This window comes from Echiichthys vipera (genome assembly GCF_963691815.1).
Source record: "Echiichthys vipera genome assembly, chromosome: 16".
Taxonomy (NCBI): domain Eukaryota; kingdom Metazoa; phylum Chordata; class Actinopteri; order Perciformes; family Trachinidae; genus Echiichthys; species Echiichthys vipera.
In genome coordinates this window covers 20,639,061-20,655,290 of record NC_139841.1, presented here as the reverse complement: position 1 = coordinate 20,655,290, position 16,230 = coordinate 20,639,061, and the positions used below count along the sequence as shown (strand labels likewise).

General features: G+C 39.8%; 1 protein-coding gene across 1 annotated transcript in view; it reads left to right on the top strand.

The window, feature by feature from the left end:
- The window catches only part of dym (dymeclin), a 56,224-nt gene continuing 39,994 nt past the window's right edge, over positions 1–16,230 (top strand). The window contains exons 1-8 of the mRNA XM_083930007.1: positions 1–191; positions 2,550–2,764; positions 4,009–4,061; positions 4,274–4,367; positions 5,586–5,722; positions 7,407–7,479; positions 9,094–9,219; positions 11,780–11,916. Of these exons, the coding sequence (XP_083786133.1) occupies positions 2,625–2,764; positions 4,009–4,061; positions 4,274–4,367; positions 5,586–5,722; positions 7,407–7,479; positions 9,094–9,219; positions 11,780–11,916 (760 nt within the window). The 5' untranslated portion in view covers positions 1–191; positions 2,550–2,624. The remainder of the gene's footprint in view (positions 192–2,549; positions 2,765–4,008; positions 4,062–4,273; positions 4,368–5,585; positions 5,723–7,406; positions 7,480–9,093; positions 9,220–11,779; positions 11,917–16,230) is intronic.

The window sequence follows — 16,230 nt, the reverse complement described above, 5'->3', positions numbered from 1 at the left end:
CATGGAGGAAAAGGAGTATGTAGAGTAAACTTAATGGTCTCAAATTATCTACAGTATCAAGTGTTTGCCTTTGGAAAACACATTTGATATAAAAATAGGACAAAACGGTCCATTCGCTGTTGAAACAGTCTTCTTTTAACGGTCCTGGGAGTCGAGAGAGCCGCGGAAACTGCGAGAAGCATTTGTGACAGGTAAGCGGTCAGCTGATAGCAAACAAGCCGCGAACGTTAGCTGCTCTCTGGGCAGTAATATTCACCGGACACGCTGATGAATCGGTCATTTAAAGAGCCATGATTTCATGCTAACGTGTGACTGTCGGTACGCCGTGTTGAGGACACTCAAAATCACCGATATCGTTTACTGCACTTGAAACAGGACGAGCTAGCTGACGTCGTGTAACGTTGAGTTGGTTAACTCAAGAGGCAGATGCGAGTGCAGTGCTTTTTATACAGTCTATGGTGCAGTTACATTATGAGCAGATATATGCACAAGATGGCACACTGAATCTGGACTTTTTGATCTAGCAAGGTCACAAATGTCTGCAAGCCAGTCACAAGAACTTAAATATCCCCTCTAGACGTGTATTAAAACATCCAAATAGTCTTTTTTGAACAATGATGTGTGTCTGATATGTTTTTAATGCAAACAGATGTATAATTTCCACACTGAAACACCTTAAAACGGCACCTATTTGTTCTACCTTCTTAAAAATTCCAGATTCTATTATTATGCAAATGTTGTTAATTCCTAAAGTTTTCCTGCTGGACACAAGATGTCTCCTACTTCACTGTAAAGTGCATTTTCAGTTTATGTTCACCGGTGGCTTCAAGTTTTTACATCACACTTTTATAGTTGAATATGCTAAATGTACCAGGATTGATTTCCAAACTAGTTGTGATGTCACAAATCATGCCCAGAGGCCCGTCCCTTGAAATCAGATTTTCAATGAGCACAGAGTAGAGAGGTACTCATCCGACACTTGGATCGGATTTTGGCTCTGATATTGACTGATTAGCTGTCAGCAGTCATTTCTTTTTCATTAATATCATACACAGCCGTACAGTTACAGCGATCTAGTCACTTCACTTCTATGTTTGCCACACCGGTTAGGGTTTTATATTACATCTTCAAATATCTGATTGCAGTGCACTTTACAATGAAGTGTTATTTATTTATTTTTGCTGCTTATGTACACTTTATTTGTTAATAAATAATATTAAGTATGTTTATAATTGTGTTAATTTGTTATTGTTATTGTTATTTTTAACAAAATTAAATGTTTGAGCCTGATGCCTTCACTCACATGGATAGGTGTACGGACCATTCATTCAGCAGTCGTATCGGATCAGTCTCAGGTATTGGCTGATACACTCAGCCCAGGTATCGGTATTGGATCAGAAAAAACTGGATCGGTGCATCTGTATGACAGAGTAACTTTCCACTTTCTGCAGATTGATGTGAAAACAGCCTTCAAATGTCAAACTCTGCACAAACATCATTCTACAGAGTGAAGCTAAACATCCAAGAGGAGGAACAGGGAAATACATATTTCTGAGTGGAGGGGGGCTTTAAGCAATAGCATGTTTTGGCAGCATGTACAGTAATATGTCCCCTCCCAGCTCATAATTGTGCCCTTCATGTACAACACTAACTGGGGTGTGAACCATCCTTGTATTTGGTTAACCATAACTGTGGCTTCTAGTGTGCTCCAGTTTACTTGGGCAAATGTCAGCTTGCTGGCTACACCTGTGTGCTAAAGGTGTAGCCAAAACACACGTCCGGGTTCCTTTTGTGTCATCCTGTAGTGAACTTGACCTCCCCTTAAATTAATGCATTGGAGTTGGTGAGGGCAGATGATTTTACTCTCTATTTAAGAATTCGATTTGAAATGCATGGATAGGGAGATCAGAGATCCACATTAAACGTCCCAGGGGCAGCATGCTATCTTGTTATTGTTTCCTGGCTCCTCAGATTTCTACATAGAACAAAGGGACACATGATAACTCTGCTGATACATGTTTGCCATAGATAAATGAAACCAACTTAGAGGTGATGTTTAATCTGAATTTTAATTATGTTTACAAGTGCTGTGATATAATGACTCTCATTTAGGTGCATGTTACATCTCTTCTGGCCTCTCTACTTTACATTAATGTTTTTTAGCCATCCCTGTGACCCAATGTCCCTGTATTTAAGAAAGAGTCAAACTCTAGGTGCCTGTTTAATGAGTCAGGACCTGCAGTGGGGCAGTAATTGCTGAAGTATGGTTATAACAATGTTATAGTGACTGGATTATTTACTAAGCTAAAAATGAAACCTAGCAGAGAACCTGGCTGTGTGCTGAGTTGTGATATTTTCAGGTACATTTGAAATCAAGGAAAAATATAAAGTTTTGTAAGTTACTTTCCAACATTTTTTGAGAGAGATGGGATCGACAAGCAACAAACAAAGGTCCCCAGGCTGACTCAAACTGAGGATGCTGCGGCCGTTTATAGATTTTTTGCTGTCTGTGATAACATCAAAGATTTAAAGCATTTCCTCTGCCCCAGGATTTGGCATATGCCTGGTGAAAACGCAGTGAAGAGTGGTGAGTCTGGCTGAGTGGAGCCAGGAGAGAGAGAGAGATGGGGGCTAACACCAGCCAGGTCAGTGACCTGTCCGATAACTCCAGCCTTAAGGCCCTGGTGGGCACAGAATCCATATCTGAGAACGATCCTTTCTGGAACCAGCTCATCTCCTTCACCTTCATCAGTCCCACCAGCAGGTACACAAACACACACAACTGGAAAGTTTCTGTTAGACATTTGTTTGATTATGTGCCAAAATGTTGCACGATTCATTGATCATTAGTTTACATGTTGAAGTACCAAACATCGCCTGGTTGCATCTTCACATACTTCATTTGACAAATAATTACTAAGATAAGGTTCATTTGTTAGCTTTTTTCCATATCTCAAGATATATAATAATAACAAAAAATGCAGCTGAAAGCTTAGGAGAAAGAAAGTAAGTGAAGTTCGTGTGAATGTGATTTTCAGCCAAACTAAAGTCAAGATGTTTCATGAGAGCATATAGACTAAATCATCATCAGAAGAATCTTTTTATTTCATTTTAAAAACTAAACATTGAAATAAATGACAATAAGAACAACTGTTAGTTCAGCTCTAAATGAAGACAACAAAGGAAACCAGCCAGGGTGTAAAACTGATCATGACAATAGCGATGTTTCCTGAATTGTAGACCTTAAAAATATGTCCCCTGGGAATGTTTCTCATTAAAGTTTTTATTGCTGCTGTGTTTAAAAATGTAGACGACCAGACATGATAAGTGACTCCAAACAGCTACTTCAAAATCTCTAAACCCCCCCCCCCCGACGTTTATATAGAAGTTATATTATGCTGCTGTACCAACAGACATTTGGCACACAACAGGGATCCAGCATTAAAGTTTAGACAGGATGTTTGCAGAGCTCGGTAATGATCCAACAGGGTTATTGTCCTGGACTGAACTGGACTTTGACTTTACACATTTATCTGTTAAGGGTGGTCATTCATTCATCTCTAAAAACTCACATTCTGTAAAATGTTAGAAAATTGTACAAATGCCCATCCTAGGAGCCAAAAGTAAAAGTTTACATATTTACTGCTTGTCTTCTTTAATCAACAGCAAATATTAATTTTAAGTGTCAAACTATTCCTTTAAATGTCTTATAATTAATGTGAATCCCTCTAACTGATCTAATGAACCACTGTATATACTATATATTTGTGGTTGCAACAAAACTACAAATAGTTGCATGTCCCATTCAGACTTTGATCTTTAGATTTTATATTTTATGTCACTGCAGACTCAAACTGTCTGAATGTTATTTGTTGTTGGTTACACTGCAGTGTTCTAGCATGACAACAGAGGGCAGTTGATAAAAGCAGTCATCTTCTCCGATCGTTTTTCTCTTGCATATCTTTTATCCTTTTTTTCTAACTCTTTTCTTTTTCCCCTTTAAACCAGTGGAGACTCTAAGTTACTGGAAGAGGCTGTCATCCCCCTCGCCAAGATCCTCAGTATGTTGCCTATGATATAAATATGTTTCATCATCTGTTTTTCTTCTCTTTTTTTTACTGGTCAACATGTTGATCACAACGAGTATCGACTTCTGCAGAGTTTAAATACAAAATAAACATTTGCTTTTTCTTGTTGTATGCCAAACTATCCGATGTCTGGATCTTATGTAATGCTGCTGATAACTTCTCTCCTTCCCCTTTTTTTTTCCAAGTTGAAAACAATCCCAGATCGGGGAACTTTGGCGCTCTTGTGAGAATTTTCTTGGGAAGAACCAAAGAGCTGAAAATCTCTACAGAATGCCAAGAGTGAGTATGGGAACACCAGAGGAGAGAATTAATTCAGATGTCAGTAATGATGGAGCCTTTGCAAGTCTCTGTTCGCTGTGCGGGAATGCAGGCATGTTATTGTTTGATCGCAGGCAGTCAGGGAATCTTTATTTTTTTACAGGGGAGAAACACCGAAGTGGTTGTAGTTTCCCATGAGAAAGATCCTGAGGTATAACCATCAACACATGTGGCATTATTCCACACTCACTGCCAAGCTCCATTTCCACAGAGATTGACCCTGCCTTAGTCACCAACAGGCTTTGGGTGGGAACTTCTCATTCTCTATTAAACCTCATTAGAGGTTCACTCCCCATCCACTCCCATCTATTTTTCTCACATTTCGTAACAGATTTTGTTCTATAAACAAACTGACAACATAACTGATATGTGCAAATCCTCAATTTGTGGGACTGATTAAACACCCCTGTGTTGGTGTTCAGTGGTTGGGAAACATTGTGGCTTGCACTGGATGGTTCCAATAATTTTTTGTTCTTCATGCTTGATTTGTTTCTCACCAACTTTGTCCCAATTTTGACTCTGATACTACACGAGTTACTATATATTCACACAGTGCTATGGGAAAGAAGACAATATTCTCAGTGTTCTTGTTTATCTATAAAAATTAAACAAAGTTTAACAGAGTTAAAAACAAATAAGTATGGCTGCATTTCCACCCAACGTCAAAACACACTCAGCAGCCTGCATTTCAGTGTGTCCGCCTGATTCACCTAAACGCATTGGAGATAAATATAGTAAACATTGTGTCTTGTTTTTACTGTCGACCCGTGTCCCTGCAGATGAAACGCAGTGTCCCTGAAGAAAGTTGCTGCGGCCGTAAAGGGGCTTGAGATACTTGCTTCTTGTGTGTTTTTGTTCTCTTTCTTTTTTACATAATTTTGCCATGAGGAAATTAACTTTAAAGTTTGGGTCCAGTTTCTTCTTTCTGTAGGCAAAATACACAAGGGCTCTAATCCAGAGTATGTATGGCGACTCTTGAATGAATATGTGTAGCTGTTAACACTTGAAGGAACATATACTGAAGAACATACACGGTCAGCCAAGCTTTCCTGTGTAAATGTAGGACATAATCAATGGCACATGGCAAACCCTTACATAACATTTTTTCCCATCACAGTTCTATGTTTGATCTTGAACGTGATCCTTTTTCCTTTTTCTTTTTTTGTTTCTCCTCCGCAGTCAGCTGTTTATCTGGCAGGCACACAACGCACTGTTCATGATTCGCTGCCTGCTCAAGGTGTTCATCAGGGAGATGAGTGAAGAAGAGCTGCACCTACAGTTCTCCTACCAGGAGAGGGCACCAGGCTTCTGTGGAGGTGAGCTCCATCACAGATTGATCTTTAAAAAAGGAAGGTGTGTCACAGGGAGGCTGAAGTGGAGCCATAAATTGCGAAAAGAAATCAGCATCACAGGAATCATCAACTGATTTTTGAGAGATTTCTTTTAGTTTTGCAGGTACGGAGTGACTCAGCTGTGCTGGGTGAGACAAAATGTATGGTGCTTTAAATCAGTTTAGAGAATTTTTACACGAGTGCACTTTATACAGAAATCCACATCATTCAACTCATAAGGTGTGAGTTATTAGAATATAGCCACAAGGGTCAAATGTGTAACACTTTCTTTCATACCTAAAGAGAGATATGAAAATTATTTTTCATTGAGCATGAATACCCTCGGCTGCTGACCTGGATCAGCCGTGTCTGAGAGACTCATGTTACATCTTAATAGAAGTCTGAATCTGCGTTCACTGACTGCACGTCATTTTTTGGCCCAACACGAGCCCAGTGAAGTCTCCAAATAAACAATCTGCAAATGTGTTTCCTCTTGACAACCTTGATGAATTTAAATAACATGCACATTTCGTTGCTCACTTACAGAGACAATGAAAACATAATTAAAAGGAAAGTGTGTGTGTGTGTGTGTAGGAGGGTAGGATCAACTCCTTTTTTATTCATATCATCCACATGGCTGTTTGTTCCTGCTACCAGTATTCCCTGGCAAACATGAACTGTGACATTTTCACAAAGACAGAAACACACTCACTTGCAGCTCCCCACAGGCCGCACAGAGTTAGATCTGCTGTGTTGTTCTAAAATATCTTTCCGTGACTTGCCAGCAAAATGATACAGAGCTAATTACAGCTTGCTGAAAGAGGGGAAAAGAAGATTACCCAGGGGATCAAAAGGGCTTGAAAAGTTGAGTACAGTACAGAAATAATTTAATTCCAATCTCCAATCTTGTCTTTCCTGCTGTAATAATACAATAGTAAACAGTATTTAGTTCGAACTTTGCTAAAATGCTGAAGGCAGTAATGTAAGGTATAATACATTTTTGTACCTGATTGCTGCTGTTGCAAGACATTATTTACCTGTTAACAAAAAAGCAGAATTGTCGCAACATTTGTGCTCGCAGTTCATTCCTTTTTCTGGATCTTCAATTACCATCAGACCTGTAGCAAGCACAGTCAACCACTGCTTGGTACAGTAGCCAGGAAGCTCATCATCCCGTAATTGGCAAGTGTGAATTTAAGCAAAAAAATGAATTAGTCATTCTAATTTGGTTAATCCATCCAATCCTTTTCGGCCACTTATCTATGTCCAGGACGCATTAATTTGATTAATTGTATCGTTGGGAATTATTGCTCTATACTGCTGTGAAGTTCTGAAACTGTGATTTAATAATAAATAATATCATCTCTCCTGGTTTTCCATCATACTTTCATAATTTAGCCAGCACGATCGTGAAACAGGTCTTAAATTGCATTTTATGTGGTATTAAAAATGTCTAGAGAAACTATTAAATTTAACTCGGCGAACCCTGCAGAAACTCTGTTATCCCAATTAGCTAATTTCTCTCAATGTCAATCCTTTGTACTGCAAGCATGACATATGGATGGTGGGGAGGCTAGGCAGAGGGAATGTAACAGTGGGAGCAAAGGGAGACTGATCAACAACGAGCTGCCATTTATGTCTCATATAATTCCCTCAACCCCTTGTGTAGAAACGGGCAGCGAGGACCTCCTTGAGGAGCTTTTATCCAACCTCATTCACCTGATCGTAGAAGTGCCCCTGCTGTAAGTATCTCCCTTGTTTGTTTGTGTATGAATGCGCGTGAGAGGGAGGTGGAATTCAATTCCGCATTGTGTCTTATATACACTAAAAAGGTCAAACATGCAAGGCTGATTGGGATACACTCTAAAGTGACATTTTGCACTCTCCACAAAGGGAGGTTTGGCATTTATATTATCAGCATAATTTCACATGAAAACCTCAAGTATTGTTGACTTTTATGTTGTTTGTCAGCCCAGCCCCTCTTTTAATTTGACTTCCTTGTTTTTATTGATGCTTGTTGGTCATTAATGTGTCATGGAATCGGATGTTCGTCATTGAGCAGTTAATGAAAAGCAGTTTGTACGTGTAACTCTCTCTCTTTGCAGCCTCATTCGCTCCTTGATTTACTAACTAAGAGAAGCTGAAATGCATTACGGAACAAGGTCAGGCTCGGATGTCCATATGTTTCACTTTCAGAGTCGTCAGCCAGGCTGACGGGACAAAATGGAAAGGAAAGGATATGACTAAAAGATGTTTCGGAAGGAGAGAAAAGACTTGAAATGAAAGTTGGATTAGGAGCACTGCCAATGAGTGGGAGAGGAGGGAACATAATGATTGAAAAATGGTATTATCCTTTACTCTCCGTGGGCGGCGTGCACGCTAACACTCTGCTTTAATGAGTGAATATTTCAGTGTTTACTCATCAGTGCTGGGATTATCTCCTGCCTGCCACTCAGTCTGTCACAGAGAGACAAATATACAGCGTGTATGTCTCTGTGGACAAAATCTTCCCCTGCAGTGTCAAAACAAGTTCACAGAAACACGACTGACAATTGCTAAATCCTTGACGCAGCACCTTCCATTTCTCTCTCTTCCCCTGTCTTTATTGTGTCATTCTCTCTCTCTCTCTCTCTCTCTTTGTCTACATTCTCTCTGTCCCTCTCTTCTGTTGTCTCCGGATATCAAACCCTGGCTCTCGCACAAGTGTATTCAGCATTCCAACATTATTCATTGTTCCAAACATCAAGACTTCTACCTGTTTTTCTTCCCTCCACCACTTTGTGGCTGTCGGCCCATTTCCTCCGTACGTGCTCGTGGTTTGGACGGGAATCTAAGTTCCTCCAAATCCGTAACAGACTTTACCACCTTCTGTGGCTTCATTTCACAAGAAAGATGGATGCCAATAGCTTTTATGTAATTCTCTTTTTTTCAGGTAGGCAGTTGATGCGTATTGACGCTTAAAAGAATAGTTCAGATTTCTCTAATGGGGTTGTTTGAGGTACTTATCCATAGTCAGTGGTGGTCGGCACAAACCCAGTTTGGAGAAGCAGTGTAGACACGGAAGCTAAGCAATGTACTTCTTCTGTTGAAGGGGGCAGCAGCTAAATGTATTTAAGCCACCTAAAAACATAATCAATATGATTTTAAGCGTCGATATATTTAGAATATTTTCACTGTCTACCGTCAAACAGCCCTGTTTATGTTGACGCGGGGGGAACTGTAGCCAATCCTGTCTGTACTATTTGGATTATCTGAGCATGCTCTTCTTATACATATATTTACACCCTTGGAGGTTGGGATATAAGAGATTATAATTTATTTGCATTAACTCTACACGCATTTGTCTTTTACTGTAGTGACATCACCTATAGCATCCTGTTTGAAGCCGTGACCACGCTACTGGTATTCTTTTCCTATCAGCTCTTCCACAAAGACATCCTCCGAGATGGTTTAATCTACCAACACATCATGAAGGGACGATGGTAAGAAAACACACACACACACACACACACACACACACACACACACACACACATACACACACGTGTTACTACTCGACTACAAAAGCAAGAAATGTCTGTCTGCCTGTCCTTCGCATATCTCGAGAACCATTTGTCCGATGTGCTTCACACTGGGCATAGGTATTGTTGGGAACCCAAGGACATGCTATGTGGAATTTGATTTGGTCGGTGTAATTTGGACACGATTAATAAGATAAGATAAGATATTCCTTTATTAGTCCCACAAAGAGGAAATTTCTTATTTACAGCAGCAAAGTGGATAGCACATATAGAAGAAGCATCAATAAGAGACAGTAAATTGTAGAAAAACATGAACAAAATAAACACAGGGAAGTGTAAAAAATATAAGCATAACAGGAACAATATATACAGAATTGTTTAAGTATTTTAAATTTACACTAGGCACAGAGGAAAAATAAAAGTATTGCACATTCTGATTGAGATTGTCATTATTTATTATTATTGTTTTGGTGCGTGGTCTCCTGGGAGCAGTGCTGATGGTACTGTCTGACAGCTGCAGGAAGGAAAGACCTACGATAACGCTCCATCACACTGTTTAATGTTAGTAAACTTTGAATAAACAGCTGTATGCAGCAGGGGGCCAGGGCTTCAGGTCTAGGTTACAGCTTGTTAACCAAACAGTAACTATTAAAACTACATAGCTCAACTTAACCCTTATCTTTAACAATGCATTAAAGCTAACTTTAGCCCCCCCAAACCAAGTTTGCAATAAAAAGAAGTAAAAGTGTTAAACTGCTCTACGAGTTATTCTCACTTGTCTCTGTAACTGGGCCATCAACAGTCTGTCGACTACTTTTTTTGAACGCAGGCCCAGATCATTTTGGATCTTCTCCAATCCAATATGGCACCGTCTGATACAGCCTACTGTTCATCTATCTCTGTGCTTCCAGACAATCTCATCCTGTTCCAAACAATGTCTTCATGTGTTATTCAATTGATACTAAATCTAGTCAAACGAGACCTTTGTCTCCGTTTTGGTCTTGTGAAGTGAACCAACAAGTCTTTCTTTTTTATATATAATACCCATAAAAATTCAACAATATGAGATGTGGAGATAGGATAACTTAATAAATGCTAATAATGTCAAAGCAACCTGTACTTTTTTCACTTCTTTATTGAAGAGTGCAGGTTTAACCTTCATTTGCAAGGTCTAGCATTCTAAGGCTGGTTCAAAACATTAGTGGAAGAATGTAATAACAATACTACAATACTTCATTATTACAATCCCAACTATATGTATCCATTGCATTACCTTACATAGCCTCCCTGCTCAAGGAGGAATAATAAAACATTGTGACAAGCACAAATTAAAATGAAAATAAAAAAGAATGATAGTGAAAGAAGAAAAGATAAATGTGGAAGAAGAAAAAAAAAGTCGATTGAGGTTTTGTCTGGTGGTAAGGCCATCATTGAGTTGAGATATGTTATAAAGGGTTGCCATTTCCCAAAGAGTTTCTCAGAGTTACCTATCAGTTCATACCACTCTGAGATGGATGAGGCTCGATCAGATTTCCACTGGAGTAGAAGGCGGGGTTGTGTTAATGGTGTTGTGAAGGTTAAAGTGTATAACTGACTAGAGGTGAATAGACTGCAGTCCTGAGGGCCACTAATTTACAATGAACCCAATTTAACTTAGTTCATTATTAGCTTGAATCGTATTGGATGCCGTAATACAGCATGCATTTGAAGTCTGGTAGTGCCGTTTATGTGGGTGGATGGAGGATAGAAGTAATTTTCTTTCAGGGCTCTGGCAGCATAAGACCCAAACGAGAGCACTTTGGATTAATTGCCACTGAGCTGAAGAAAAAACCTTCCAAGTAGCTGATGTTGGCAAAACAGATCTAAAATGTTTTTTGCCATTTGGCCAGTTGAGAAAGCAAAGGCTGTGGGAAAAAAACAGTGATATTGGATATTGCGCACAACCAATTACAAATGTGTCACTCAGCGGATGAGAGCTGATGTGATGAGGAAAGAGTAGAGTCTCAAAATTGACACCTGATATGGACATCTGTGGACTGAGAATAGGATCTCAGTCTGTCTGGCTGTGCACACACACCTGCATTTGCATGTAAGAACAAGTCCTGTGTCTAGGCTTTGCTTTTCATTACACTATGACTGGGTTGTCAGCCACTCACATTAGTGGCAGATAATAAAGAAAAGTCGACAAATGAGCTATAGATTTCTTTTCTTGTCCAGGAATAATTTGCAATCTTTGTTCATGTTCTTAATTAAGCTTTACCCATTCAGTTTGAACTAATGATTCTTTTGAGCAGATGATGAACAGCTTTAATGGCCACAGGACTAGATAACCTCAGGGCTTTTATTTAGAAACATTTGCAGCTGAGCTCGCGTCTGTGTTGCAGATTTTCCAGTGTTTCATAGAGGCTCACATGATTCCTGAAATGTTGACAACATCACATATTATACCTCCTCAGAAGACAGCGTGCCCTAAGGTTTCCTGGTTTTGAGCTCTCTTTTCTTCTGTGTCTCTGTTCCCCAGCTTGTCTTTAACCAGTCGACTGGTTAAGACGCTGCTCTATAACTTCATCAGGCAGGAGAAATGTCCTCCCCCAACCCACATCTTTGAGCCGAAAGCCGAGGGAGGCCTGCTTTACGGCCTGGCGTCAGGGGTGGCAAGTACGAGAACACACATCCACACACAAACAATAAACAACAACAACCTGTGCAACCTACGTAATCTCACCACCACAGTTCAAGGGATACAAGTAGAGCTATCCCCAGTTTTTATTTGTGTCATCCTGCCATTGGTGCATTTACTCAAGTATTTGTATTTTACTTGAGTATTCCCTTTAATGCAGCTTTATACTTCTACTCCACTACAGTTCATAGGGAAACATTGTACTTTTGACTCAACTACATTTTTATAATATATACTGTATATAATATACAGTATAATGAAAATTGACACATCTCATTTTTACATATCTGATATTATAGCCAAGGGGGAAGTTCTCTGCATTTTTACTTCAGTGATATTTTACCTGTATTGAAGTACTTTTACAATGTGGTATTTTTTTCTTTAACGTAAGTAAATTATCTGATTACTTCCGCTACTGCTGCATCCTGGTTTAACTTAAACCCATCTGTTGTTTTTATTGCATTGAATGACTCTAATGGGCATTTTGGATGCTGTCCACATGTGTCTTCTGCCACACTATATGGCTTACTTCAGTGGTTCCCAACCTTTTTTGCATGTGACCCTCTAAAATGAAGCAATGTCTAGTTATGATCATCAGTCACAGGTTATGCCCTTGGTGTGAACATGATTGGTGAGCCTTCTAACAGTGTTTCATTTAAATGATAAATTATTTGTGGGAGATTCGAAGATGCAAAATGATCCAGTATTTCAAAAGATAAAAGGAAAAAGTCAACCTAATATTGCATAAGAGAAATATACGCTCTTCTTTCATATCCTTTATCATCCTTCCATATCATCTTGTTTGATTTATTTTGGAGTACCTTAAGGGGTGCGAACCTTACGTCTCATTATTTGATCCCTTGTGTTGCTTGCCCCTTTTGCACTTTGTTGCAGTGATGTCAAAGAAACGTCATCAGAAATTATAGGAATCATGAATAAGAGCCAGACGGGAAAAAAAAGAGAGTTGAGTGTCAGTTTTTCCTTTTTTTCTCTTGGAGTCAACAAGTGAGAAATTTGATTAATCTGAGAAATGAATGTGCGAGCCACACTGACAGCAATGGCAGCATGGATGAAAGTGATGAGTCAAGAATGAACAGAATATGTGTGTATCAGACTGGTAATGTGCTCTGTGTGTATGTGTTTTGAATGCATGTTTGTGTGAGTGTGAGAATAGGGCTGGGTTTCCCCCATAGATAAATGCACTTTGTCGGTTGTTGGTGGCAGATTCCTATCAGCGAGTCATCAGCATTCAACCCAGCCTGTCTGTCTGTGGCCAGTGATCGGCCTGATGAGTTATGGTGCCCTGTCCTGTTCTGTAATCCCCTAGAGCCTGTCTGTCTGCAGCCGCCTCCCTTATACACACACGCACGGACCAACAAAGACACAAGCGCTCTTATGCTCAGAGCTCAGAAACAACACTTGTTTTCTTTCTCCATCTCTCTGTCTCCTACACGCACACGGTCATCAGGGATTGGCAGAGTACACATTTTAATTTGAATGTTAAAAATGGGTTTATGCATGGGTGTCATTCTATAGTCAAAGTAAATATCAGTTGAATGTATTTAACTTTGCAGGAGCACATATTGAGCCTGTAAAGGGGAATTGCACCATTTTACACTATAATGACACTTGACTAGTTATATAAGTATCTTTTAATCTGGGTTATCTCAGCAGAAGGCCTGGAATCAAAGCATTTGTTACCAAGTTGTGAATGTCTAACAGAAGGACCTTTCAAACACACTCTATAAAGTCGCTAAATACCAGCCCAGTCGCCAGATTCTTTTTTGGCAATGTACGTTTCTGCAAACCACAGACACGTTGATATAAAACGTATTTGGAACCCTTATACGTCTGTATGAGACATACCAGGCTTTCAACTCACTCCAATATAAAACCATCCATGTACTCTGGATGTCAGTTGACGTAGTATAACGAGCCACAAACTCCGCTTAGGGAGGAGGTCGGGGTGAATGGACGTGTCAAACACAGACCTAGGAAAGCGGGGTTCATGTCCCGTCCGTGTCTTGTCACGAATGTTAATGCCTTAACAGACATACTTATTTTAAACCAAAACACTAACTTTTCCTAAACCTTACTAGTTTTGATGCGTACACCTAACGTTAATGTTTGAATTTACAATGTTGACCCTCGTTTTCCTCAACTGTGGAGCGTCAAGAAATGTCGTTATGTGAAAAGTAGGAAATCAGAACGGGTGGCACATGTTCAGAAACGTTGAGATTCAACGTATCTCTGATTTGCTGAAACGTACAATGCCTACATCTCATTCTGGTGTGGGCTGGTAAATCCCTGTACAGTGTTCTGGACGAGACATTGCCTTGCTTTTTATAGAAATCATGTTCCTCATGTCAGTAGCAAATAAAATCATTCATGCCTACACACTCACATTCATAGATGGTCTGTATTTTGCCCAGAAACAAGCACTTGGTCATTGGCAATGCAAAGCAGTGCCTGATTTCCGTAGCCATGTTAATGTGTGGGTGGACAGGATGTCTCTCCTCCTGCTTTTACACACTCTGCTGTCTGAGTCTGAACGAGAGTCTCCAGGGGGATTATCACCCAGACTGGCAACCCAACTCTTCTCCTCTCCTCTACCCCACTGTTCCTCTCCACTCCTTTACTCTACGCTCTACTTTTCTATTCAACTCAACTCTTACTTGGTGTATTCCAGTCTATTCTCCTCTACTCCTAGCTACTTTACTCTCCACTCCATTCTCCTCTCCGGCCCTCTCCCTCCCTCCATTCTCCTCTAATCTGCTTTACTCTACGTTCCTCCTCTCCTCTCCTATGTACTTTTTACATTTTTTGTGTGTTTTCCTGTAACTTTTAACATCCTCTCTCACACACAATACCATTTGAGCCACCATCTGCCTACAACACATGAAGATACGTCCTGTGCAATCCTCATGTTTCTCATTGCTGCCTCAGACAGGTTAACGGTAACTCTTTTGCTTCTCTTTTAGTCAATCTACTCTATAAGTGGTGACAGCCCCATAAACCGACAACTTGTTGTATCTACATGTATGTGAGTTAGGTCCTCATTTGTATAGCACACTTGACAGAAAATTAGCTGGTCAGACCGGGAAAGGGTATTTAAAGATTACTTTAGGGTTTTAGCCCTGTCTTTTTACTATGATTATGATCATTTGTAACAAAATCACTGTAAGTCTGTTGAATGTTTTCATATATTGTATAATGTATAATAATATGTTTTTGTTAGAAGGGCTTTGGATTGGTTTTGGATGAAAGTGCTGTGAGCACATATTTTCATTTGTGAGAGATTATCTGAATAGTGTGTTTGTTTATTGTCTGTATAGCATGTTTCCCCCCATGTGCATTTTTGGATAATCATCACGAGTTTTGGTGTACTTGTGTGTGTATCTGTGTGTTTGGCCAAGGCATTGGCCCAAAGCCCTGATGTCATATTTCATTCTCTGTTATGCAAGTAAATAAGTAGCACATTCTGTCTGTCTCTGTTGACCAGGCGTTCACGTCTCTGTCTGCACTGAAGGGTTTGTTCTCAGCTTTAATTATGAGGAAATATTTCCCGCCTCGGCTCCCTTTTTCTTCACAATCTGCATGTAGCAGAGAATGAAATGGAAAAACAGAACAGAGATTTAGTCTCTTTGGTGATGCATATATATACATATATACCTTTTTGAGGTTTATATTTTACCAGTGGTCTGCTAGTTGGTCTGTTGGTCCACAATGTTGGGCTTTGGATTTGAAATATCATTGAAAAAACCATTGAGTTGCCATGACATTTTCTACACACTTTCATGGTGCCCAGATGATCAATCCAAACTGGTGATCCCCTGACTTTTCCTTCAGAGCCACCAGTAAGTCAAGGCTTTCACTTATCCTGAGAAATATCTTCAGTGGATTGGCACAAAACTTTGCGCAGACGTCAATTTACAGCCCGCGTCTGAATATCTGGAAAAACACTGCAGATATTTTATTGTGTGATGATATTTTGGTTTCAATATAGAAGTCAGCTTTTGGCCAGCAAGGCTTAGTCAAACATTTAAAGCTCATATGCTGCAGAAAAACTTGTGGTGTGTAAATATTGTAAGGAGACCAGTAGAGATTTGTAGGTCATGAAGAGTTTTCAGAGATGTTGTGGCTCAAGTAAAGTAAGACTTTGTAGGTGCAGCTGTGTTGCCTGTCTCACAGTAGGATGCCTTCACTGCCCCCAAGTTCTGAAGCCCAGATACCGATCCCATCATGCCAGCCTCTGTGTCCGTGTGTGACCTTCTCTTTTCCTCACTTTCCCC